The sequence below is a fragment of the Medicago sativa genome, chromosome 8 (genome assembly GCF_051527215.1).
Source record: "Medicago sativa cultivar Bolivia chromosome 8, Bolivia_mono, whole genome shotgun sequence".
NCBI lineage: Eukaryota > Viridiplantae > Streptophyta > Magnoliopsida > Fabales > Fabaceae > Medicago > Medicago sativa.
In genome coordinates, this window is record NC_140756.1 from 91,340,898 (window position 1) to 91,366,501 (window position 25,604).

General features: G+C 34.9%; 5 protein-coding genes across 5 annotated transcripts; 1 reads left to right on the forward strand and 4 right to left on the reverse strand.

Moving 5' to 3' along the window:
- The first annotated feature begins 2,234 nt into the window (after nucleotides 1–2,234).
- Nucleotides 2,235–3,313, forward strand: LOC146903224 (uncharacterized). The gene is made up of 2 exons (XM_085737218.1): nucleotides 2,235–2,648; nucleotides 3,227–3,313. Exons 1-2 carry the CDS (start codon nucleotides 2,235–2,237, stop codon nucleotides 3,311–3,313), a joined length of 501 nt encoding a protein of 166 aa, XP_085593344.1.
- A 2,093-nt stretch (nucleotides 3,314–5,406) lies between these two features.
- Nucleotides 5,407–8,086, reverse strand: LOC146903225 (uncharacterized). Its single transcript, XM_085736311.1, has 5 exons — nucleotides 7,950–8,086; nucleotides 6,972–7,056; nucleotides 6,252–6,365; nucleotides 6,058–6,159; nucleotides 5,407–5,667 (listed from the first exon to the last, which is right to left on the reverse strand). Exons 1-5 carry the CDS (start codon nucleotides 8,039–8,041, stop codon nucleotides 5,623–5,625), a joined length of 438 nt encoding a protein of 145 aa, XP_085592437.1. The 5' UTR covers nucleotides 8,042–8,086; the 3' UTR covers nucleotides 5,407–5,622.
- Nucleotides 8,087–8,921: 835 nt separating this feature from the next.
- Nucleotides 8,922–10,170, reverse strand: LOC146903226 (uncharacterized). The gene has a single exon (XM_085736309.1). It carries the CDS (start codon nucleotides 10,067–10,069, stop codon nucleotides 9,173–9,175), a length of 897 nt encoding a protein of 298 aa, XP_085592435.1. The 5' UTR covers nucleotides 10,070–10,170; the 3' UTR covers nucleotides 8,922–9,172.
- A 5,253-nt stretch (nucleotides 10,171–15,423) lies between these two features.
- LOC146903227 (RING-H2 finger protein ATL56-like) lies at nucleotides 15,424–16,369 on the reverse strand. Its single transcript, XM_085736310.1, has one exon. The coding sequence runs from the start codon at nucleotides 16,246–16,248 to the stop codon at nucleotides 15,697–15,699; it is 552 nt and encodes a 183-aa protein (XP_085592436.1). The 5' UTR covers nucleotides 16,249–16,369; the 3' UTR covers nucleotides 15,424–15,696.
- Nucleotides 16,370–21,986: 5,617 nt separating this feature from the next.
- On the reverse strand, nucleotides 21,987–24,104 carry LOC146903228 (RING/U-box superfamily protein). Its single transcript, XM_085736312.1, has one exon. It carries the CDS (start codon nucleotides 23,751–23,753, stop codon nucleotides 22,215–22,217), a length of 1,539 nt encoding a protein of 512 aa, XP_085592438.1. The 5' UTR covers nucleotides 23,754–24,104; the 3' UTR covers nucleotides 21,987–22,214.
- Nucleotides 24,105–25,604: the final 1,500 nt, after the last annotated feature.

Genomic DNA, 25,604 nt, shown 5'->3' on the forward strand with positions numbered 1-25,604 from the left:
TTATTTCTCCAAATGGAACAAATAGAGAAAGACATAAATGGAGAGAATTTTAACCCATACCATACACACTTACGATATGATGATGGATTTATTTAGTAAAATAATTTGCAGAATCTTAAATACTCAATAATCGATAGTGGAATAGTTAAGTAGACAATTCAATTAAATCAATGTTTTGTTGGAAAATGCTAATAAATGTTATCGTGTATAATAACAGGACTCTTTCTAGTTTCACCCCATATAATCATAGTTATACCCAAATTTATTAAATTTTTTACAATAATACCAAAATTACCCTCTTCATTTAAATTTCTAAAAACCATTCTTTTACTATCATTCTGAAATCTCACCCCTTTTTCACCCACAAACCACCATGGATATGCAATCAATACCTACTAAAATCGTCAATTGAATCAACATCTCTTCCATTGATACGTACTCGATTAATACAAATAAGTGAATTTCATAAATTTCTTTGAGTTTCTATTTATCATTTGCTCTATGATTTATGGATGTTTATAGTTGTTAATTTCACGTTTGTCTATCTACATCAATTTGTTTGATTTAAGTTTAGGTAGAAAGGTAACGTAATTTAAGTTTACATATAGGTCTGAATTTAGTTTACGTACATATTCTAAAAAGGAATAACATACACCTAAACTCAGTTTACTTGGTATATGTAAACTCAGTTTACATAAACTACGTAAACTCAGTTTACATGAACTAAAACTCAGTCTTAGCTTACTTATGTAAATTCAGTTTACATAGTGTATGTAAACACAGTGTACGTAGTGTATGTAAACTCAGTTTACTTAACTCATGTAAACTGAGTTTACATACACCATGTAAATTGAATTTACTTATACATAATTAATGTGCAGTGAATATGAATAAAGAGTATATTAGTAACTTTGGGGTGTAACTTGGATTATTTGAGGTGTGAGTAGTATCTCTCTAATAAGAGTGTTCATGTCTTGTGCATTCTATATCTCGTCCTGTGTTAGAAGGTCTGTACCAAACATTTCCCTTCAAAAAGATGCCTAAACTAGTATTCTTTCTGTATCCAGCACAATATTGTTATGCCAGGATCTTTATTTGGCAATCCAATGGAATATCCTCATTCACAATGACTCTAATGATGGCATATTCTCAAGAATATTACTTTTCCCATCCTATGCCTTTCCTCGCGCGCCCTATTTTTTTCCAATTTTACCCCTTGTCCGGATTATGTTTTCCGGATTTATTTACAGATATATCCGGATTATATAATCCGGAATAGTGTTTTATTAGAACTTTTGCAATTATAAGGTCTACAATTCGTAAAAGAAAATGCAAATAAACTACAAAACATAAATAAAAAGACACAAACATAAAAAACAATTCATTTTATTAATATATGAACAATACATTACAACAATTTTCAAGCTTTCAAGGTTTTTAAGCTTATTACATAATATCCTAAATCTATTTCTAATCCTATCCTATTACATAAGCTATAACAGTGGCTCCAGCTCTAACTCCAGCCACTGATGAAGAGGAAAGAGGGTGGGAGGAAAGAAGATGGCGGGGAAGAAGAAAATATGTTGGTGGGGAGACAGAGGGGGCACAGGGGCCTCTAGGGAACAAGAGACCATGATGGTCAACATGACACCCAGGCAAACCCACCTCAGATTCGGACTGACCCCTACCCTATTGACTGATCATATGACCCCTGATGTATTTCCAAAGAGGCCTCTTTCTATGAAAGGCCAACGATGGAAACACATCGTTGTAGAAGAGGAGAAGAGAAGAAAGAAGAAGGTGTGAGAAATTGTGAACTTTTGAAGCCTATTTATAGGGAGGGAGGGACCAAAAACGTGTTTGAAGGCCATAATGACAGTCAAAAAACGTGTAAAAACACGTTTTTTCACGTTGACCACCGCCCAAAACGTTTGAAAAACGTTTTCTTTGTGGCGCAGACCACCGGCCTAAAGCTTCTGGTGCAGTCCGGAATATATAATCTGGATTTCACATGCACTCCGGATAACGTATTCCGGAAAAAGACGATAATGGGGTGTCATAACGTTGTGTATGGTGAGGGTTGGTCCGGATTGTATAATCCGGATTGCTTCAGTATTGGATTCTTCTGTGTGACCTGCATTGTACCGACAATTTTTGTGGTCCACAACGACCAAATACCTCTATAAATAGGGGTCCCTGTTTTCATTACAAGTAAACTACACCAGAAAAAAAAAATGGAATTCCCTGGCTTTGATCCGAACACCAAGCTAGCGGCAGTCTATTACAACGGTGGAACACCACCCCATCTGTTTAGGATTCGCGACGATGTCACCCTTTCCGGACTGAAGGATGAGCTGGATCAAATCAACCGTCAACTCAACCGCAGAGACATGAGGAGGGTGGTCAGTGTTGAATATCGATGTCCATTGTCCGACTCAGCCGGATCTCTACGCTTCAGCCGGATGAAACTCACAAACGACGGCGACGTGAGAACCATGTTCTCTGTCTTTGGTCAGCACAGCGCTAGAGGACCGATCGAGTTGGACGCTTCTTTGGTTAGATCTACTGAACAAATCCTGAAAAGTTTGCACCGGCCCAGGAACTACGAAGAGATCAAGGCTATGCTGGAGGGACCAGAGGAGGAAGAAGTTAGTTTAGATGATCCGTGATAATGTGTTATGTTTTAATTAATCGCGTGTTTTATGTTGTATTAATTGCTTGTTGGTTATGTGTTGTTGAATTAAGTTGTTGCATTATCTTTTAATTGCGTGTTTTATTACGTGTTAGTTATCAGTTATTGAATTTAATTGCGTATTTTATTATGTTTTAATTTACGGCAAAGATGTTCATTTAATCAATGAAATAACCAAATATATGCAGTTCGGATTACTTAATCCGGATAACATAGGGCGTAAGTAAATTCCGGACAACGTAATCCGGAATGACTCAGCATAGGATTCTTTTGTATGGACGACATTGCACCAAGAGTTTATGTGGTCCACAACATCCAAGGACCTATATAAATACATCATCTCCGGTTTTCACCTTCAATACCATCAAAACACACAAACACACCAAAGAAAACCATGCAAATTTTTGTCATTAAGTTGAGGATCTTTCTAATGCGGTCGCGAATGGATGAGTTAGCTCTCTATTTGACTGCATTATGAAGATCTTCAGCATGCTGTCAAAAATATATAGATAGTCCTTGATGCCTCTTTGATAGATAGATAACTCAAAAATATCAAGAGGTTTCTATGAGTTAGATCTTGCTGCCTGCCAGATGAATATGTCATTTGGCAAGGCAGCATGATCTAACTCAAAGAAATCCTCTTGAAAACACCTTGCCTTTCTTCATTGTGTTGCAGATCTAACTCCAAAGAAGAGGTTCTTATGAACTCGATCATGTCGGCCTGCCGATCGTAACATGTCAGTTGGCAGGCCGGCAAGATCGAGTTCAAAAGCTCCTCTTCGAACCACCTTCCCAGAAGATTCATTATTTATGTTATTATCATTTTTTTTAACTGTTTATTTGTCTTATGTTGCTTTTATTTATGTTATGTATCTTTGATCTATTTTTTTCCAAGGCATTCACAACGAAAACGATCCAAATAAAGGGTCAGGTGCAGTTCGGACTATATAATCCGGAAACACTGCATGCATTCCGGATTGTATTTTCCGGAAACCCTCAATAACATTTTGTCCGGTGACGTTTCACCAAAGGTTAGGCCGGTTAGTGGAGTTTGAATGCATTTTTTTACGGTTTTGAATGTGTAACACATTTTATTTGACTGTAATTAAGACCTATGACTTATATAAGGCTATAAAAAGGCATGGATCTTCAACATTTTCCTTCATTCTTCTTCACCTCCTTTCTTACATTTTCTTCAATCTTTTTAAGTTTTTTAGGTAGTTTTTAGGAGTGTTTGTGGTGTCATGGTCATTGTTGACCGGTCATACGACCCCTGCAATTGCTTTGCAGCTTATGCGTGGGTCGTATAACGGTCAACAGAGACCTTTGACATCAAAGAAAGACACAAAATATGCATATCGAATTGGTCCGGATTTTATAATCCGGAAAAACTAACAATATGGTTCGGAAAACGTAATCCGGACTAGGGGTATTTTTGGAATTTTTGCAGGGCGCGCGAGAAGACCATAGGGTGGGAAAAGTAACACTCTATTCTCAATCATCGGTACGAAATGATGAAAAAACCAGATCAGAAATTTATGGTGTCCATTCTCAAGCCCCATAAACGGACAAATGTATAATATGAGTAAATCATATTCATTTTTTTTTTTTTGAAGGAAGTAAATCATATTCATGGTCTTTGGTTGAGCAATTTAATCCCTTAAACTTCTGAAATTACAAATTAGTCTTTTAAATTAAAGAACATCAATCAGTTTTGTCTCTCAATCAAAATATTTCTTTGGTTAACATCCATCAAAATCAATGAAAGGCCTGTACATATTCACCGGAACAATCTTTTGCATATTCACCGGAACAATCTTTTGTTGGATCAAGATAAGCATAAAACCTTTAAAACTGATGTGCTAAATTTAGAAGGAAAAAATGACTAAATTAACACTCGTTATTCAATTTAAGGGGTTAAATTACTATTTTGTATATTTGAACGGCTAAATTGACCGATCCTTAATACGAAGTAGGAACTCATCCATTACCAAACCTACAAACCAATAATATCGACCTTCCCTTAAACAAACACCAGATCCATGTTTGTTGGAGAAATTGTACTTAACTCTCCTGATGTATGCTAAAATGACACACTCTTCTATGTTGTAAAAATATAGGAGAGGTAAGGATAATTCTATGAAGCACAAACACGGACACCAGACACGACACAGAGACATTCACACCGATTATAATTTGACAAAATAACATAATTCAATGTAATCACGTGTGCCGGTATCCTGTCGGTGTCGGACACAATACGTATCTGACACCGGGACACGCCTAATCCGAGGAGTATCTGCGCTTCATAGGTGTTATTGAAAGAAGATCAATGTCTTCTAAAAAATAGAGGTGTGCGTGTCATTTAGACATATCACACCGGAAGTGAGTGCAATTTTCCCCAAAAAATATATCAGATTCTCTATTCTATGGGCTTCTGTGAAATAAGAAGGGGGTTGATCCTAATATCTCGGTTACAGCCACAATTTCTTTTGGTAAATTGATTGATATAAACAAAACTGGAAACACCAGAGTTTTGTTTTATTTTAATTAGTTGAGACCAGACAAGAGAGTTTAACCACGGCATCACTAAGACTAGGTTGCAGCCATCTAATCAACTTAATCTTTCTTCACAGTAAGGGGAAAGCATGCGTTAATAATTCAACAATAAATGCCACCACCTCGGAAAAACAATGAGTGGGTAAACATCCATATCAAGCAACAACAATCGGCTAGCAGCAGAATTCTTTTGTAAAATCATGTTACATATGTAGCATTGATAGGCAACAAGGAAAAAATAAGTAGCGAAAATTGTATGGTTTGGTGTTAAGAAAAAAACCTTATCAGTAAACCTTTAACAAATATATTCACAAAGAATGTGAGAAAGAATCTGCATTTCTTAGTATGTGTCCATGCTCCTTTTCGGCTGTCTACTTCACAAAAAAGTGAACAATTGCTCCAAAGTAGTCTTGCAGCTGAGACAATGAAGTAGATGTTTGCACATCAAAACATTATAGAGGAATTGTTCAACCAAATAATGGAAGCAATGAAAGTGATCAATGCATCAGATATTTCTCATTAAATATGTTTAGTGTTTGATGTGTGCTGTGTGCATGCAATAATGCCAACATGTCGGACCAGGATTGACTGCAGTCACACAATCTTTTAGCAATTGGATGTGCTCGCTTTACTTCATGGCCTTTGGTTTACTTTAATAAAATAAAAATTAGAAAAAATACAGATTGGAGAGATAGAGAGAGGTGACTGCAGGGAATCTGTTTCCACATATGTCTGTATGAGTTTATCTCCGTTCATGTAATGTATGGTCCTATGGACATGTGAACAAAAGCATTTCCAATGTTCACCTGGGTAATGATATTTTTTCCAGTTTGACCTTCAATAACTAGACCCGCTGTTAGACCAATCATTGCCCAAGCTCCATTAATTGCCTCAATTTGGCGTCTTTTCTACAATCACAACATAAAGTTGGTAAGTTTATAGTAAACTGAGGAGCATGGTTTCATTGTGTTATACTACTCAGTTTTCTACTGTCTTTCACCTTGAGTTTTTCTTTTGCTTTAATTATCTCCATTTGTTCGGCAGCCAATCGCTTGGCTTCCACAGGATCAACCATGATTACATCCTTTTTTGAACCATCCTTTCCTGAAGATACCTGTATAATTATATGTAGATCTCATTAAACATAAATGAAAAGAAAACCGCAAAAGGGAAGAGGAATGAAAGAATTTATTTTGTCATAGAAAGGTAGAAGGAAGCAACAAAGCTGGGTTTTAATTATTAGATTCAACTGATAATGATAAATTGATAATTAAATTTATTGAATTACATTGATAGAGACACAAATATTGCAAGAAAGACATTCTCACATTAAGAAATTAAGCAATCAGTATTTTAAAATAGCTAAATCCTATAAGTCTATAATTCCCACTGATTTTCCAACTTTGTCAGTGCTTACTATGTTATGATTTTCTCCCTTTTCCATATCCTGTTATCCTCTTAAATTTTGAACCTACCACTTCTCTCCTGTACATTTGTATTTTTGTGCCAGTAAATATGTTGACTATAGCATAGGATCACAGGAAGTAGAAGCTAGAACATATATGAAGTATTGAAATGTATAAAAGAACAAGTAAAGAACCATTTGAGATCATACCTAGATAGTTTTCAACATAAAAAATTAAAAGTTCCGAGAAACAACCAATCTCATATAAAAGTCAACCAACAATACACAAATACACAGTGTTCAATTTATGCATACATTGGGATTAGCTAGGACTCGAAATGCTTGACTCTGGGTTCTATTGGAAGCCATGCCAGCATATTGCTCTCTTCTCCATCCCCACCTAAAACAACGAGGTTAATATCATTAATTAGCAATAACAAAACAAGGTCCTTGCCCTGCAAGGTTGCCATGCTGATTCCTTCAAGCAGAGAAAATCCAACAATTATCTGTTAGATTTCTTCTTAAGTATAAATTTGTATTCCATTGTGGTTTATTATTTATATCAAGTCAAAACAATGCCATTTATTACTTTAATGTTTATAATATCGAAAAAATGACAGACATCGGAATTCCTAGAGAATTCATGAAGCTTTTTCTCAAAATGAAATTGCTCTGCAATTTTCATTGATTGAAATGAATCATAACACATAGTGTTGTATTCATACAGAGAGCTTCAATAAAAGTGCGAATACAAAGTGACAAACAAAAGACCTATATACTCCGGCTAAGTTATGAGCGACTACATTTGCTTGCCTCAGAAAACTAAATTCTAAAGGATGCGTATTTTTTTTAATGGAAAATGTCAGCAATTAGTTGTTAGATTATATTACTCTTTCCATTATTCCTTGCGATTATCCCTTGGGATGTGTCTGCATTGGGAATTTGGGATATGATGTCTCTGAACTCGTGTATATCCCCGTCTCGGTCCTGCGTACTATCTACTACTGTTTTTTAATCAAGTTCAAAGATTATATTATCCTAACCAAGGTTGTGTAAATCCTAAAACTTGCAAACTTTATGAATTTCAGCTAGCTTTAAAAAATAGATAGACAAGGACAATGGTCCTACTTTATAAAATAACCATCAATAATAGGAATAACACTAATGCTACACCCCGAATCTTCTATTCTCAAATTAACATCAATTTCAAGTGCTAACACACGACAACAAAAAATTTCACCTCAAAAAACATGAATTTGAGAAGAAAGAAGTGAAAGGGAAGAGTGAAATTACTTGGCGGTGGTCGGAAAAGAGTGGTGGGTGTGATGAAAGGAAGGGAATTGAGCGTTGTTGGATAGAGGAAGAGTGGTTGAAGAAGAACCCATTGCTCACACCTTCGCTTTATCCTTTCCCAACTTCTTTTCTGCTTTCTATTCTCACTTTCCAACTAGTTTTTATTTTATTTTCAAATTAAAATTAAAACAAGGAATTTCAAATTTTGTTTTTGTCATAATTCAACTTTTTTAACATCTCTTACGGTTCCTTTTTAACTCAAAACTAATTTTAAGAGTTAAACAAACCAATTTAAACCATGTCTAACCGGATCATATTGGATTAAATTTATTTACAAGTCATTCGAAATTGAATCAAATTGTGCTTTTTTTTTTTATCAATCGTATATTGCTTCTAACTTTGGATCAAGTGATTTTTTTTTTCCGATCTAAATTGCACCACGAACACTCTACCTACTAACCAAGGTTAAGTATAGCAGAATGAACTAATTTTATAAAATGTAATAAATCAAATGTTTAAATCTCAATTGGAAGTGATGTCACCTTTGTTACTTTTGTAAATGGTTATAAATAGATTTTTAATTATCGCATCCTAATATAAAGTTATGTGAGAAACTCAAATTTATAGTGGCATATTTAAGGTGAAAACAATCAATAGATTTTTTTTTTTTACAAATAATAAAAAAAGTCAATCCTTTAAAAAAAAAAAAAAAGGTTTTTCTATCATGTACAAATAGATTGAAACTTGTACATTTTGTATTTAATAAATAACTTTTTAATAAATATATGTTGTTTTTAATAAAACTTGCTAATTTTAGTTGTTTTAAGTTAAACAAACCCAAAAAAAAAAAACACCAGTTCAGAACAAACACTTAGTTCAGCTCAAACACTTTCAACAACTTAAACTATGTTCACCAAAAATTTTGCGTGACATAAAAGTCTAAATTAACACAAACAAAACAAAACTAATAAATGTACAAAAGTATAATTTCATTTAAGATCTCTCCGTATACACCTAATTTTGACATAATTTAATTTAATCTCACACGAAAAAAATACAGCAAAGGTTCATGTTTGTTATCCACATTCTCATTGTTAGTGTGACCAAAAAAGCAACTAGCTAGGAAGGTGCTTAATTTACTTTTCACTTAATAAAATTAAAAAATCTACAACTTAAACAAAACAAAAAAAAGAAACTGAGCAACAAATAAATAAATTACATTATTACAATACAGAGAGTTGGGTTTCTTGATCTTCATCATCTACTTGATGAAATTCCTTAATTGGATGCCGTTTTCTACACTCATTGTAATAAACCGTCATTATGACGTAACTCAAAAGCACCACAAATCCATAACAAACAATCACATACACTTTCTCTTCAAAACCCATCGACGAATCCTCACCGTCCATCGACTTCTCTATCCTCCACCTGATCAAACTCGAAACCCACACAAATAAACCCGAAAGAACAAACCCACAAACCCGGTTTCCCTCCATCAAACCGGATCCGGTTTTTATTGCTTCCCATCCGAATCTCTCTTCCGCCACGGAAACCACCAATCCAACGCTCAACACCGCCAACAAGTAAACTTCGAGACCCGACCTGAATATGAGAACGATGAGATGCGATCCGGTGAGTGCGTTGAGGAAGAACGGCAACGATGAAAAAACGAAGAGAGAGAAATATACGAAGATGGAGGTTACGAAAACACGCATGATGTTGGGTTTAAGGGATGCGACGGCGGAGTTGACTGTGGGGGTAGGGATGAGAGATGAGTGAACGGCGGCGAGGGTGGCGATGAGAGAGAAAATATAAGTGGGGAAAGAGAAAAGGGCTTTGATTCGAATAAGGAAAACAGCGTTATCACGAGATTCGTGCCAAACGTGACGGGCTTCGAAATGAGTTGAAGCGAAGTGAGCGAGGGCTTCGAGGTGGCGGATTTGAGAGGTGAGTTGATGGGTGAAGATGGATTGGTAGATTGAGAGGATAGAGAGAGGGAGGGTTGTGAGGAGGAAGATGGTTGTGAAAAGGAGTTTGTTTGTGGTTAGGATTTTGAGAGAGTTGAATAGGATATTGAATGGGATGAAGCAGCGCCATACAGCGCCGGCATCGCACATACCGGCTTATGTCGGCGGATCGAGGAGGAGGAGGAGGAAGATGATGATGGTTTTAGGTTTCTTCTTGGTTAGGACTGAGGAAGGTCACGACCAAGTGGGGTGGGGAAAATGATAATTAAATAATAATTATAAAAAAAAAATATGATTTTAGGTTTCACTTTTTTAATTTATTAAAGCTGTTTTTTTTAAACAATTAATTATAATCAGTTGAATTTAACTAATAAAAATATTATATTTTCAGTTCAAAAATATATATAATTAAAATAAAAATATTATTTTTTTGAAAAATAAAAATATTTTTTTATATTCACAAAATTTGTATCAAAAGTTAAGTTAATGCTTGGAAGAAAAATGGAACTAAAGTGGGTAGAGGGTCAAAAACTATTTGGTCGAAAACTCTTTCAAATTTTGATATTATGGGTCTTTTTCTGACCTATATACTCTTTATTTTGAAAGACAATGGGTTATATTCTGAAATCTTTAAAAACACAAAAAGGTATTGTTTAGGAGTTATCTCTCGAACAATTTACGCATTTGTAGAGGGTTAATAGATCAACCATCTTATGATATTGCAAACCAAAAACAAAATGAAGTTATAATTATGGAGCATGTTCGACTTCTTCAGAGACAAGAGGTTGGAGATAAAAATTTGCTTACTCGAAAACCTCTTAGTCTTTAGAATTCCATTTGTTTTAAGGAGGACATGGATACATGCATTACTAAAGATGTCGGTCATCAATAGAGTAATTTGGGGCACGAGGTACCCAAAACAAACAAGATTTTTCAGTTAGTCTAAACAGCTGATTGCCAAACTAAAGCTATACCTAACCTATTGACGCCTAGAACCCGACGCAAAGAAAGTAGCCACCAAACACGTCAAATCATTGGGCACAACAAGTGCCTAGCTTAACCACCTAAAGATATTATATCAAACATGGAAGGCCATGTTACAAGTGACAAACACATGAATGGTTGATTCCTCAGTCAATTCACAAAAAAGGAGGACGAGGAAGCATTTAGATCCATGATCACTCTTCTTTTAAAAAGATTATCACAGGTAAGGATCCTATCACGGATAAGCTTCCAAGAGAATGTGATCACTTTTACACCTCCCTACATATAGTATTTTGAGTTGTTAAATACTAACATGGTAAATTGTATTATGCATACATATAAGGGTGTAAAATGTTAGGAGGGGACAAAGACAAGGATCACACATCCTATCTGCAAACGTTATGTTTACCATGTTTCTCAGAGACCATCACTGTAATTTATAAAAAGAAAATTTCATTCGACTGAAAGGATTTCATAACATAATAATTTACAGAGTGACAAGGTAGTATGAAGATCAATTGGGAGACGAACATAGAATCTGAAATAATAAGAAAGTCATGAATCCAACTATTCACAACTAACTTTTGTTATTTTTGAAAAACACATTAATGATCCTATTTTATCCAAAAGGTGAGAGAAAATATCTTTATTCATGCAACTTTTAAAATGGATATATAATACTGGACTTCACTTGTGTACCATTAAGACGAAAATGTCACTGACATTGACCAATCCAATTGTGACACATACGTCAATTCAATTATTTTCTTTTTCTCTCTTTTCACATATTTTTATGTTCCAAAAATTTATATTACGTGTTACACTTGAATGAGCCAATATCAAGTGACATTCTATCACACAAGTGACATCTTATAATACTCCAACTATTTCATTTTCAAGGGCAACAATAATAATATTAATAATCTTTTAGGTGTTTTCCCTTTAAATAAACACTATAGTGTAGACACATTGGAACCAAAAGATATGAAAATAAATCCGGAGTAACCACTTTCATATTATTTTTTTGTTTTGTCTTTCATAGTTGCCACAATGTTTACCAACAGGCAATAACAACATTATCTATTGCGGTGGTCTCCCCACAGAGATAAGGTTGTCATAATCACGAGTCTATCATTTTCCCCAATCCTCATCCAACTTCAATTATAAATGTTGTAAGCATGCACAAGATCCGGCATTGTCTCTAGCTATTTGTAGAGGCCGTTGCAACGTGAAGAGGCAATAGATTGTTTAAGGCTAAAATGCACTTTTGGCCCCCTATGTTTGGCTCCGTAGCAATTTTGGCCCCCTATTAAAAAAAAAAATTTCCAACCCCCTAACTTCATCCCCTTTTGCAACTCGTAGGCCCCCTCTAATTTTGACCGGGTCAAAGTTCAAGTGGCCACTCAATGGACGCTACGTGGCAAATTTTTGAATAAAAACTAAAAAAAAAGCCACATATTTTTTATTGAAATTAATAATTAAAATAAATTAAAAAACACCAAAAATTAAAAGAAAAAAGCAAAAAAACTCAAAAATCCCAACTGATCTTCAAACCCAGAAAACCCTTCTCTTCACCAACCAAAAATCCCCTTCTTAACGGCACTCTTTTATCATGGTCCTTCAACCTCGGTTTCTTTAACCATTTTCCCTTCCAAAATTTTTATCCCTCTCTCTTCACTCTCACTCATCTTAATCTCTATAAGTTTTTTCTCTGTCTCTCTCTAAACATGGACCTGTAACTATCAAATATGGAATAAAGAAAAAAAGGAATGCAGAGACAAAGAAACGAGATTTAAAGTCACTGTCCTCTTCGAAATTTGCAAAGTAGACAATTTAAATATACATGTCACGAGAAGTTACGGGAACGCGGTGGTGATTTCGCCGGAGAATTCACAAACAAAGAGTTTACGACGGTGGTTGTGACAACGGCCTCAGTTAAGGGAGAAGTTGAATGTTGCGGATGTTTTCTGGTTTGGGTTTGATAAATTGACTAGTCTGGGTTAAGAAGTAAAGGGGTTTGAGTTTTTTGTGGTGATGAGTTATGAAGATGTTGTTCCTATTCTTGTTCTATGTTTTCTAGGTTTGTATAGATCAAAATGAAGGTGATGGAGTTTTCCAGTTCCTGGGTCTGTGATGAATGTTTATGATATGAAGGTTATACTAGTGGGGTTTGAGCTTTCTTGGTTTGTTCCTATGAAGAAGAGAGGTTTCTGGGTTTGTGTTGTTCCTGTTCTTAGTTTCTATTTTTTTTTATTAATTTAATTTTATAACTAATATGTGGCTTTTTTCATTTATTTTTAATTAAAAAATCAGAGGGGGCCTACGAGTTGCAATAGGAGGTGAAGTTAGGGGGCTGGAAAGTGATTTTTTTTAATAGGGGGCCAAAATTGCTACAGAGCCAAACATAGAGGGCCAAAAAAGCATTTTAGCCATTGTTTAAATATACACGATAATAGAATACAAATATTTCTACTGACGATTTATGGGCATAAAACTACTTTCGATATAGAAACACAAGGTTACAACAGCAGGTGGCATTTAGGGTGGGTGAGGGAAAGAGTTTCCCATTATGGGAAAGTTTTTTTCAACCATTAGATTAAAACAGAACATTGATCTTACACTACGCTGTCCACACCATATAATTTTTCTCACTGTCTTCAACCTTGAGACACCAATAGACCCACCACCACCTCATCAGACCGACGCCTCCTTTTTCGGCCTCGCCGTTGACTCCCCTCGACGTCGTCCACTCCAACCCTCCTCGTCCTCCCTTCGATGCCATCGCCGCTTACAACCTCCGCTTCCACCGCCGTCTGTTCCTATCTCACATCACACACCATCTTTCCGCTCGCCGTCAAGCTCCACTCACAACCGTCTCCTCCTCGACTTCGATCACAGGGGTAACATGTTTGCAACAAAATTCCGGATCTGAAATTAGTACTTGCCATTGGGAAAAAGTTGTGGTTCTGGTTGTCTCGACGTTGCTGCTACAACCTTTGGAACCAGCACGAATCACAACCACCACCATCAAATATGACACGTTCCAATGATTTCTTATAAAAAAAAATTCATCACAAAAAGTCAATAATATTACCATTTGCAAATTTGGATATTGATGAATAACATCTCACTTGAAGTAGAAAATAATTAAAAAGCCAGCCAACAACTGTTAAAATATTGGTTCGGCCATATGAATAACTTTGCAGATGAAGACATGTCTTTTTTTTTTTTTATTAAAGGTTGAAGACAATGTTCAAAAAAAAAAAAATTTGACCAACCATAACTGTGATTTAGTGGTGATGGGTCAATTGTAGTCTGGGTTGAAGAAGACAATGTGTTTTGGTGGTGGTGGTGGTGATGATGGTGGTGGGTGAGTGGAGACATGAAAGAGAAAATGTGGAAGATAGTGTAAAACTAATCTAGTGTTGAAGGAGTATGATAAGAGTATATTCTTCATTTGATCCAATGGTTAAAAATTACTTTCCCATGAAGGGAAACTCTTTCCCTCACCCACCCTAAATGGAGTAGCACTTTGGTGCCATAGCTTTGGTGCCATTGGTGCCATAGCTTGCATCTCCACCACACACACACACACATCACACACACATCCCCACACACATCCACACACATCAATGGCCAGGATTTCCCCAATGGCACCAAAACTATGTCAGGGAAGTATTTCCCCCCTAAATGCCACCACAGCGGCATACTACTTGCATATGATCTTTGACACGGGTCGATTATAAGCAAAAATTGTCTAATCCCTAAAACTTTACCAAAATACATCAATTTCGGGAAATGCTACACTTATCAATTTGACATGCATCTAACAATGACAGAATGTCTTATTCAATATATAAAACGCTTTCTACTCATTGTTTTTGTCTCTATCTCCTTCAAACATAATATCTGTTATGTTAAAGATCTTGGTGTTAAACAGGAGGAAAGAGTGAAGAGTGAAGGAGTGCTTGATAACAACAATAGAGTAATTAATTGTATATCAGAAAATAATCAATCTTCTTTAATGTCCTTTGTATAAAAAAAAAGAGCAAGGACTTCATGTCAAAATTCTACAGGGATGCATTCATCAAGAACACAAGTTAAAACACCAAATTTCATTGGCTTTCTGGATTGGCATATCTGAATTTATCTAGTACCACAAACACTTATGACACAATTTAAGAGAGCTTATGAAAATATCTTACAACATGTCTATAAGTTGTTATTCTCGACTTATTTTCATAATCTATGCAGGATAGATAAAAACAAACGTATATCAAAATAGCTAGCCTATATTTTATCTTTTGTTTTGTTATGGAAATAGCTAATTCATAAATACTCCTAATAATATGATAAACAATTATGCCATACACAAACAGGACCTCTAACCAATTAGAGAACACAATTGATTAGGCAGATTGTAATCATAATCCAAACAAATTCAACCAGAGTAATCACTGTAAAACTACAGAAGCAATAAAACTACCAAATTCTAAGGATCAAGGACTGTGCAAAAATGATGAAATGAAACTCAGGGTGAAGAATTCCATTAAAAACTACTGTGAGAATCATAAGATTACAAAAGCACAATCCCCCATAAATTAGCTTCTCCAAAATGGGAAACATGTAAAAAAAAAAAATATATAAAAATCCCTTTCGTGCAATTCAAACACAAGGGTACTAATACTATTCTACTATACATACATTCATAGATTAAATTCATTCAACATTAATGTTACATAGCCTGAGAAAAAGCTAAAAAAAAAAAAAAAAAAAAAACTCACAAGCTATTATTACAAAAGGGTGAAACGATTGTTGTTATTAGAGCAATTCCAAAATCGTGAAGAACCTTCATCTTGTTCTACAACCGAACCTTGTGAAGGTTGAGCGTTGGACCGAACCGGTGTACGGCAAGTAGGACACGTGGCAACCTTAAGAAGCCAGGTATCAATACATCTCCGATGAAAAACATGACCACAGGCAGCGAGATTTCTACACCATTGACCATTACGAAAACCGTCCAAACAAACAGCACAACGAGAATCGGGTTCAGAAACGGAACCTTTGGTGATCCGGAAGTTGGGGAGGTTGTTGATTTCGCGAGGGAGGAAAGCGTCGGTGAGGGATTGAAGACGGCGGGTTGGAGTAGGACGGAAACGGAGGCGGTGGAGGGCGCCGGCTAAGAGGAAGAGGTTGAGGAGGAGAAAGGCGGCGAAACCGAGGAAGAGAAAGAAGAGGGATGTGAGGAGAAGCATGATGATGGGTTTGAGGAAAAGGTAGAGGATATTAGGGTTTGGTTTTGGTTGTTGTTCAGGATCGCCATGGTGTTGGGGATGAGAAGGCATGGTCGTGGTTGAAATTGAAGGTTTGAAAAATGGTGGCAATAATAACAGAAGCTTGGAATAGGAATGGAGAAGGAAGGAAGGGATACGCGTAAGATATTAGTTGTAGTTGCAAATCTAGCGGCGGTACGGTCCACGGGTTTATAAACCTTATGTTTGTTTGGATTGGGGTATTGTTTATATTTATCGTCGTTATCTTTCTTTCTTTCTTTTAACCAAATTAATTCACGGATCCATTTCATTCCAAAGAGGCATATGCTATAGATTCCCCTCCGTTAGAGACTAATTGATGCCTGATAAGAAATGAATGGCTGAGATCAAATCTGTGTGAACTTGGTTAAACTACACTGCATCAATTTTGGGGTTGTTGGATAGCTTTTTTACTCAAAGGGTATTTGATCTCGCATTTTTAAACATTAAAAATTAAAATGTAACGATGCAGAGTTATTGATAGATGATATAAAATTATTAGTGGATTCATTTAATGATCTTTTCTAGTGATGGGGTTAGAGGATAAAGTGCTTATTTAGTACTATCATCGAAAACTAATAAATGAGTGGTGTACACATGAGACCCATTAAATAAGGATTTTTATGCAATCCTGCGTTCGTGGCCATTTGATCAAGAACGGAAGAATCTGATTTGTTTATTTTTCTAAACAAAGGCTTGCATAAGTATCACTTGACGGACCAAGACATCTCAATTAGGTTGACACCTCTCGACCGCCACAACCATTTGGATCACTCTAAGTATTATTAAATCAAAAGAAAATAAAGATACACTGATTCAAACTCAATATTTTTTTAAAAAAAATTATACAAAAAAAAAATGTGTTATTCATGGACCATCTTACCAAGATCGAACGGTCGTTAACATTGTGACTATGTGAGATAAAAATAAAGGATGTATAACTATCATTGTTGTTTACTTAAAATGGTCTTACAATCATATTTGTTACATTTGTGATAAAGGATGTCCAATTAATAGACACCTGTGTGATATAGATGTTATGTTAGTTGTAAGAAAATGAGCTCTAATTTAGGACGTTTTATTAATAGGGGCTGTTAACTTACACCCACCTAAAAACATTAAGGTGCAAGTTAACAAGCTGCACCTACTTGTACTTTACTAAAACACTTTTTTGTCTCTATTAAACTTTATTTTAATTAAAGGACATTTTTGTAAATAACATAAATAATATTTGTTTATAATAGAAAAACATGGGTGTTTTGGTAAATAACTAGTAGGTACAACTTGTTAACTTGCACATTAGTGTTTTTAGGTGGGTGCAAGTTAACAGCCCCTTTATTAATATATTAAAGATGTCTGATATGTATTATTTGTTACATTGTGATAGCACACCGGTGTGATATACTATATGCCATATTTGTGATAAGAAAATGACGTCTTGAACAAGTATATAAAAATAAATGATGTGTCTAACTATCATTCTTGTTTACTTAAAATGACCTCACAATCATCGATAAGATTGCACCTAACTCCATGACATACGTCTTAGAAATGTCGATAAGGTTGACCACAACTCTGTGCCCGTTTGGTTCAGCTTTGAATATAATTGATTCTGAGAGAATTGATTCTGATAGAATTGATTCTGACAGAATTGATTCTGAGAGAATTGATTTATGTTTGGATACAATTATGTAGAATTGATTAAATAAAATGATTTATGTTTGGATGCAATTATGTAGAATTGCTTTTGAATGTATAATTACTAAAATAGACATAGCTAAAGGAGAATTGATAAAGAATGAGAATTGATAAAGGGCAATAAAGTAAAATAACGTGTTGTAATAATAAAATATACAAACCTATACACGTTGTTCAAGGAGAATTGATTCTAGAAAAGCTAGAAGTTAGGATTTGTAGCTTCATGGAGAATTGCTTTTGGAGGACAAAAGCAATTCTGAAAAGCTGAACCAAACACGTTGTTTTTGGCTAGAATTGCTTTTGGCACTGTAGAGAATTGATTTTGGGCTAGAATTGCTTCTCAGAAGGCAAACCAAACAGGCATCTATTTCAAAGAAGGGGGCCACTTAAACGGAAAGAGAAACTTGAATATCATCTACGTTGATCATGATCTAGTCAAACTTGTTCTTAGGTGCAGTTCATCACTGATGGTGCTGCTTCCTTTAGATTTTGATGACATTCATTTGGTACATGTTATATATGTTGGTATGTAACTGTGAGTTATGTAGATGATTATTTTTTTTCTTTTTTACCAAAAATAGACGTTGAACATCGAATAAGAGCTTGTTTGAAAACTATTGTTTTCTACTGTAGCATTGCATGTTTACCAGACTCTACATTTTTAAGCTTTGGAAATACAGTGGTGACAATGTCTAGTGATGCGAGAAAACAAAAGTAAACATGTAATCAACCATTACGTAATTGAGAGAACTCATGTACCTAGATCGTTTTAACATTTGAGTAAAATGCAGTGTCTAAATTCTTGTGTTATGTGTGGCCAAGGAAACAACAAGGCATTTATTCTTGCATTGCGATATGGCTTGGTTATTTTGGCGCTTGGTGTTTGATTGGTTGGGTGTCAATTTTATTACTCCGCAAAATTTGTATATGCATTTTGCTTATTGGAGTGATGAGGTTAATTCGAGGCGGTTAAAGAAAGCATTTTGGTTGATTTGGCATTCCGCTATATGGACGATTTGGAGGGAAAGAAATGCACGGATTTTTAAGAATCAATTCAAGCACATCGGCGAATTGGTGGATGAGGTTAAGGCTTTGTCTTGGTGTTGGGCATTAAATAGGCTCCGAATTGCAGCTTGCCTATACTATGAATGGTGTTGGAACTCAAGGGAATGCTTGCTTAGGAGGCGTTGATTGGTGTTTTGTGGATAGGGGTTTTAAAGGCAGCAGCTGAGGTGTTGTTGGGCTGTGTTTTCTGGTGTTTTGGGATTGTTTTTTGCTGGTTTTGGTGGTGTTAGCAGCTGTGCTGTCCGCCGTTTGACAGTCCCAGCTGATGTTGGTTTCCCTTTTGTTTTCCTGCCTTTGTAGCCTGCATTATGGTGTATTGGCTTTGTTTTCCTGCCTTTGTCGCCTGCATTATGGTGTATTGGCTTTGGTTTTTTGGTTCAGCTGTTGCTTTTATTCCCCTACCTTTGTCGCCTGCATTTTGGTGTATTGGCTATTTGTAATTCTTGCTGTAGCACTTCTTGTGCTGGGCTGTTAATGATATATATGATGTTTTCAAAAAAAAAATGTATGCGATTTTTCTTAGTTCAATTGTGAAGATCCATCAATCTCACCTCATGACCCAAGGCTTCTTAAAGCCTCTTTTTTTTTTCCTACTTTTTGGATTGTATTCATTCTCCTTTCTAACAAAGAAATGTGCAACTTCTTTAATGGGAAATACATATTTTACAGATTGATGAGAAGAATCTGTCCCTCTCAATAATAAATTTATCCCATGAAATTTCAGCTACTTTTTATAATCTTTTTTGCACTTTCACTCTTAAAAGCTAGTAGTCTTCAAATACATTGAATCAATGAATCCTATATATTTGGTTATCTATAAGCACAAGTCAGATCCATGCATATGCATGAAGCAAAATTGAAAAAAACCAAACTAAACCGTCATTCTAGAAGAGTGAAGAGGACATGCAGATTATTCAAAGTACAGCTACAACTCACAAAGTACACATGCTTCAAATTACCTTACCTAATTCAAGAAAGAACTCGAAACAGTTTCAGTAGGAAACTAAACTAAGTTTTATGTTAATTACTTGTATGCTTAACATACAGCCAAGCTTAAAGCTAAAACCACGAGTACAGCAATTGGATATCAAATAGTACTAATACTTAACAATTTGATGATATTGTTGGAAGTTAAAGTTCACTCTCAAAATATAATTCTAACTATGAGGGTGTCAAAAGACATAACTCAACTCCAGAACCTTAACAATTTGTGACACACGTGCAATTACAATAAGCACTCTCATGTGAAGTGCGGGCCAGGATCCAATTTCACATTAATTACTTGTAAATTTTAGTTTTGATATTATTCTATAGCTCAAATTCTGCTACGTTGTCATAACTCGTATAAACACTACACAATACACATCGTTAGAGTAGTTGTCATGGTTGTTCTTGGCATGTCCTTAAATCCATAAGGACGAGAGCATTGCTCAAGCAACTGTTCTTAAGGGTTGACCTCCATAATTTTGAGACAATTTGTGTGGACCTATTGTGAGTTCATTAGAATTATACTTTCTGAGAAGGAAAAAAAATGAATGAATTGTTTCAAAGTGGTATGACATTGATGAACTTGATATAAGGTTGCTTATGTGTGACAGTGAGTCATACCAGGTTAAAGCAAATATTCAAAACTCATTTGGGTTTGCACACTTTCGGATGTGTTTATGCCGTGATATCCAAAAGCTATAAATACTAACTTCAACGTTAACGTGTATTTCTGCCGCACTTTTGATCAAACTCATGTTTTACAAACGTAGTATCGAACAGAAACCTAGAAGAGTGAAGTTGATTTTAACATGTTTGAATGTTAAAATTGTTTTTTAATCTCAAATTCAACCGTTTTACATTTAACTATTACTAAACTTTCAAATAAATCAAATCATTTTCCTCAAAAACTAAAAAAAAAATCAAATAATTCGAAACCAATTTTTATGGATGCAAAAACAAACCCATACTTGGAAGCTTAACAATGTGACACAAGTACACCTCTCAAGAAAGAAAAAAGTGAGACAAGTACATGTTCAATAATAACGTGAAGTAAAGGGGTTAGGTGCAGAAATTACAGCAGACAGCTGCATCCAACCGTTCTCGTGACCTAAATTAAAAACAGCCATCAATATGTTACTATTGAGTCAAGTCATTAGTCACCTACCTGGCTACCTCTTTTCCATGCTTCTCATAATATTGCTACAATTTAATGCATTCATATCCATGCCTAGCAATTTCAGCTAATCTTTCCACATCAACACTGGTTAAAAGGGTAACAGTAGCATAGCAGCCTTCAATTGAATTGATGAAAGCCATTTCAATTTCAATTTCATTTCAAATTTGAATTTGAATTTTCATTTCAACCATTATAATGTGTGTTTTAATAAGGTCCCTGGATGTAGCATTTAATACTGGGACCAAATTCTGCTACGTTGTCACCTTTTCCATAAAGACATAATTGCTCTCAAAAAACTACTTTTCCTCTGCGTCACTTTCTTCTGTTGAGTCAAGAGTTTCCTCTGCTGTAGGGTGACGCAGAGTTTCATAGTGTACTAACTTACAAATCCAGAATACTATAGTGTGTGAAAAAACATAAAATGTGCTCTTGTTTAGTGAGTAAATTTTTAGTCAACTCTCATAGGTAGACCAAAGCCACATACCATCATTTGGTACATATTTGGATTGACTGAAAATTTGGAATAATAATATGGCATTGTAAATTTGGATAAATCATGGTTGAACTATGATTTTGTTGAAGCACTAAAATGTAGAGATTGCCAAAACTAACAACCAACCAAATATGCATTCAGTCAATTTCCAGTTACTTATGTTTTACAGTGAATCTCCGCCATTACAAAATTCGCAGCTCAAAAATTATTTAAAACGTTGGTATCAAATGAATACTGAAATTGAAATGTATGTTTAGTATCGTTTATACCGTTTTTCTCGCATCAAATTGAAGATTCCATTGAGCGCGCGCCGCGATAACTCAATCCACAGCAAAAACAAACAAGGCTAGGTGAACAAATGAATCTCTTAACATTGTTTTCACCTCCACTAAGGTGGACTCATACTCAATGGAACAGAAAAAATTCATGGAGAACTCTGATGTATTCAAATCCCACAAACTAATCATTTTTTTCCTCATGCAACTTTCTACCACTAAAAATCTAGTTTAATAAATCTATATTCTACAATTGTAAGATAAAAGAAAAATAGTTCAAAATAAAAAATAGAAAGATAAAGAACTAGAGGGTTGAAGTAGTTGATGAATGAACAACCTTATTTTGTTTTCCAGTGAGCCAAAGCAAAGTCCTTCTAGCAAATGAAGGTGCTCTAGCTTGAGAATCCATACTATAGCAGCTTTGATTTTCTTCATCATATCCACTAAATTCACTTCCTCCTCCATTTTCCCATTTTCCAAAATCCATCTCAGAAACAGTACTCCTTGTATGAAACATGCCATTCTTACCCTTCAAATCATCATTACCACTTCCAACATTGCTTTGTAATGGAAACCTAAATGAAACAGCCCTTCTAGATGAATCAGCTACATCACCATTTTTCTTATCTTTTTTCCCTCTAAGCCAAATCTTTGATATAGAAAAACTCTCCTTTCTACTCCTTCCAATACCAGCACCCTCACTAGTACTACCTTTAACAACATCCTCAGCTCTAGCTGAATCAAAGCTTGCAAATTTGAAATCTCTTCTGGATTCACAATCACATTCTGACATTGCAATCCTATGACCTGGAATCAAAGGCAAAACATTCTTCTTCTTCTTACTCAATTGCTGTTTTATTGGAGTTCTAATTGGTACCTGCAATGATGAAGTTTCATCCATAATATAAGCAAATGATCCCATTGAAAAACACCTTCTGTTATCCACATTGTTGCTGCTACTTCCTTCCCCTCCACCATCAACATTCCTATACTTTCCAAGCTTAACAGTAACAACTTTCTCCACACCATCTCCTCCAACTTCAACTTTTGGATCAGGAATGTTTTCAACAGAAGCCAAATCACCTTCGAATTCACCGTCTCCGCAACAACCAAGATGAGAATTTGCTGTCCTAACTGAACTAGTCCTACCAACAACACTACCTGTAGAAATTGCAGCCTCTCTTTCTGGAACAATTTCCCTTGAAGTATCACTACCAGATTCTAGAACAAGAACCAAAGGAGAACCACAATTGTTTGTGTTGAAATCATGGAGCAAATTAGCTCTACAAAGAGGACAAGTAGAGTGAGACAAAAGCCATGTATCAATACACTCCATATGAAAAGCATGGCTACATTTTGGCAACAACCTAAGCTTATCTTCATGCTCAAATTCACACAAACAAACAGCACAGTCAAAAGGGTTCACTTTCAATCCTATAATAGTTTTGTAAAGAAACACTGGAAGTGTATCAATGAATGATTGGTCAACACCAGCATCATGAAGATGAAAAAGCTGTTGCAATTGCCCTTGAAGAGCAGTAACATCATCCAATTCATCAGGGTCTCTACTCTGAGGTCTCCATAGAAATCTAACTAAGAGATGAAGCAAACCAGAAATGAAGAAAACAACAGCTAATATTGTAATGATTATAAGAATACTTGGACTAACCTTTAAGGTGTTATTGTTAAAATTGAAATTATTATTATTATTATTAGATCTTAGAGTAGAAACTGTGATAGGTGGAAATGGTGGGTGTGGTTGAAAATAATACGGTGGTTGTTCTAATGGTGATGGAGTCATAAAGGTGTTGTCACCTTGAAATGGCACAAAACTTCTACCCATGTTGAAGTGTTCAGAGAGAAACAGAAAAAAGATTGAAACTTTTTATTCAAATGCAACTAGATTTGATTGAAGACGCAGAAAAAGGTTGAAACTTTTGTTGAATATTCCATCATCTAGTGCTTAAAGTTTTGTTTTTTGTGTTGGATGAAAAAAAGAGAGAGAGAGAGAGAGTGGCAGAGAAAAGAGTCAAAAGACAAAGGACGATGTAAGGATCAAGAGTTTGGTTTTGGAGAAATTTGTGTACCTGGATTGTGTTTTGTTTTATTACAACAGTTTTGTAGATTTGATTTGAGCCTGTAAGGTGGGAAGAGTGAGTGAGTAGTTTCTTTGAGCAAGGATTATAATGTCAAAATATAATAATTAATTTGGTTTAATTGATAATTTATGATGATTTGCAGGTCGTCGTAAATAATTGAATGATAATGACTCATAGTATCTGTCATTGTGTAAAATCACCATCAATTAGGTAATTCTTTTTTATTTCCTTTTTCTACTATAACAGTTCTTTTTGACTTTTTTTTAATACTACTCCTTCCGTCCCGGAATATCTGACCCATTTTTTAAAAAAAAGTGTCCCAAAATAACTGAGTCATTTCAATTTTCAATACAACTTTCATCATTCCCAACACAATATAACTCTAATTAAAACTAGTTTCATCATTCCCAATACAATATATTCCACTTTCCCCTTTATTTATATATTTTTCTTAATCTGTGTGAAAAACCAAACTGGCTCAGATAAAACGGGAAGGAGGGAGTAATAGATTTATTTTTTACTACCTTTGCCTTACGATAATTGTCAATTGACGTATTTTCCAACAAAATTGTCTCAAAATAATTAATGTTTTCAATTTTTATAAGATACTCCCTCCGTTCCTTTTTAAGTGTCACTTTTGGAGAAATTTTTTGTTCCTATTTAACTGTCGCTTTCAAAGTTCAATGCAACAATAAATGTTGTTTTACCAACATTACCCTTAGTTATTTATTGTGGAGAGAGAAATATATGAAATAAGATATTAAATGACTAAGGCTATTATAGTAAAAGTATAGATTATTGTATAAGAAAAAGTAACATTTATTGAGTGTCTTGGTTTATGTAAAATGTTAAAAAGTGACACTTAAAAAGGAACGGAGGTAGTATCAATTATGTTTTAACTACTCCCTCCGGTCCTATTTATAAGAGAAATTTGGGTCAACAAAAGTGAATGTATTTGGTCCAATTTTTTAACCAAATACATTAATTTTTGTTGACCAAAATTTTTCTTATAAATAGGACCGGAGGGAGTATTATATAATTCCTTCAAACAAATACTATTATATAATTTAATTAATATTATATATATTATTCACACAGTTTATTATCTTTCGCTTTATATTTATTATAATAGTAAAAGTATAATGTTGTCTTTGGATTATTTTTTTGACAAATTATGTTGTGTTTTGATTATACATTTAAATTAATCGGGATACCGAGGATGAACTCATTTGGAGTGCTTCTTCAGATGGTCAATACTCAACTAGTTATCGATTTAAGTGGTTAGATGAGAGTTTAACTTAACAAATAGAGTTAGTAAGAAGGAATAGACGAAGAGAAGCTGGCATTAGGGATCAAACCAAGAGAGAAACAGATGTAGATGGAATTGTGATGAGAGAGTGAGAGACAATAGAATGACACTGAGAGAGAAATCATCGAGAGTGTAAGACTCCATTAACAACAAGAGTGAGACAACAACATCAATAAAGCCAAGACGGTCGAGGGTTGACTCTCATCTACTGTGAGAGAAAAAGTCAATGAGTCAATCTTTTTTTTATTGTTTTTTTTAGGAATTTCTCAATTATCTTAAAAAGTCA

Bases quoted from the DNA above. Each gene is read 5' to 3' on its own strand.
- LOC146903224 (XM_085737218.1), top strand. From the start codon at position 2,235: ATGGAATTCCCTGGCTTTGATCCGAACACCAAGCTAGCGGCAGTCTAT. The intron at 2,649-3,226 runs GTTAGTTTAGAT...CCTCTTTGATAG, and splicing joins AGGGACCAGAGGAGGAAGAA to ATAGATAACTCAAAAATATC.
- LOC146903225 (XM_085736311.1), bottom strand. From the start codon at position 8,041: ATGGGTTCTTCTTCAACCACTCTTCCTCTATCCAACAACGCTCAATTC. The intron at 6,366-6,971 runs GTATGCATAAAT...ATAATTATACAG, and splicing joins GAGTCCTAGCTAATCCCAAT to GTATCTTCAGGAAAGGATGG. The intron at 6,160-6,251 runs GTGAAAGACAGT...TTGTGATTGTAG, and splicing joins AAGCAAAAGAAAAACTCAAG to AAAAGACGCCAAATTGAGGC.
- LOC146903226 (XM_085736309.1), bottom strand. From the start codon at position 10,069: ATGTGCGATGCCGGCGCTGTATGGCGCTGCTTCATCCCATTCAATATC.
- LOC146903227 (XM_085736310.1), bottom strand. From the start codon at position 16,248: ATGCCTTCTCATCCCCAACACCATGGCGATCCTGAACAACAACCAAAA.
- LOC146903228 (XM_085736312.1), bottom strand. From the start codon at position 23,753: ATGGGTAGAAGTTTTGTGCCATTTCAAGGTGACAACACCTTTATGACT.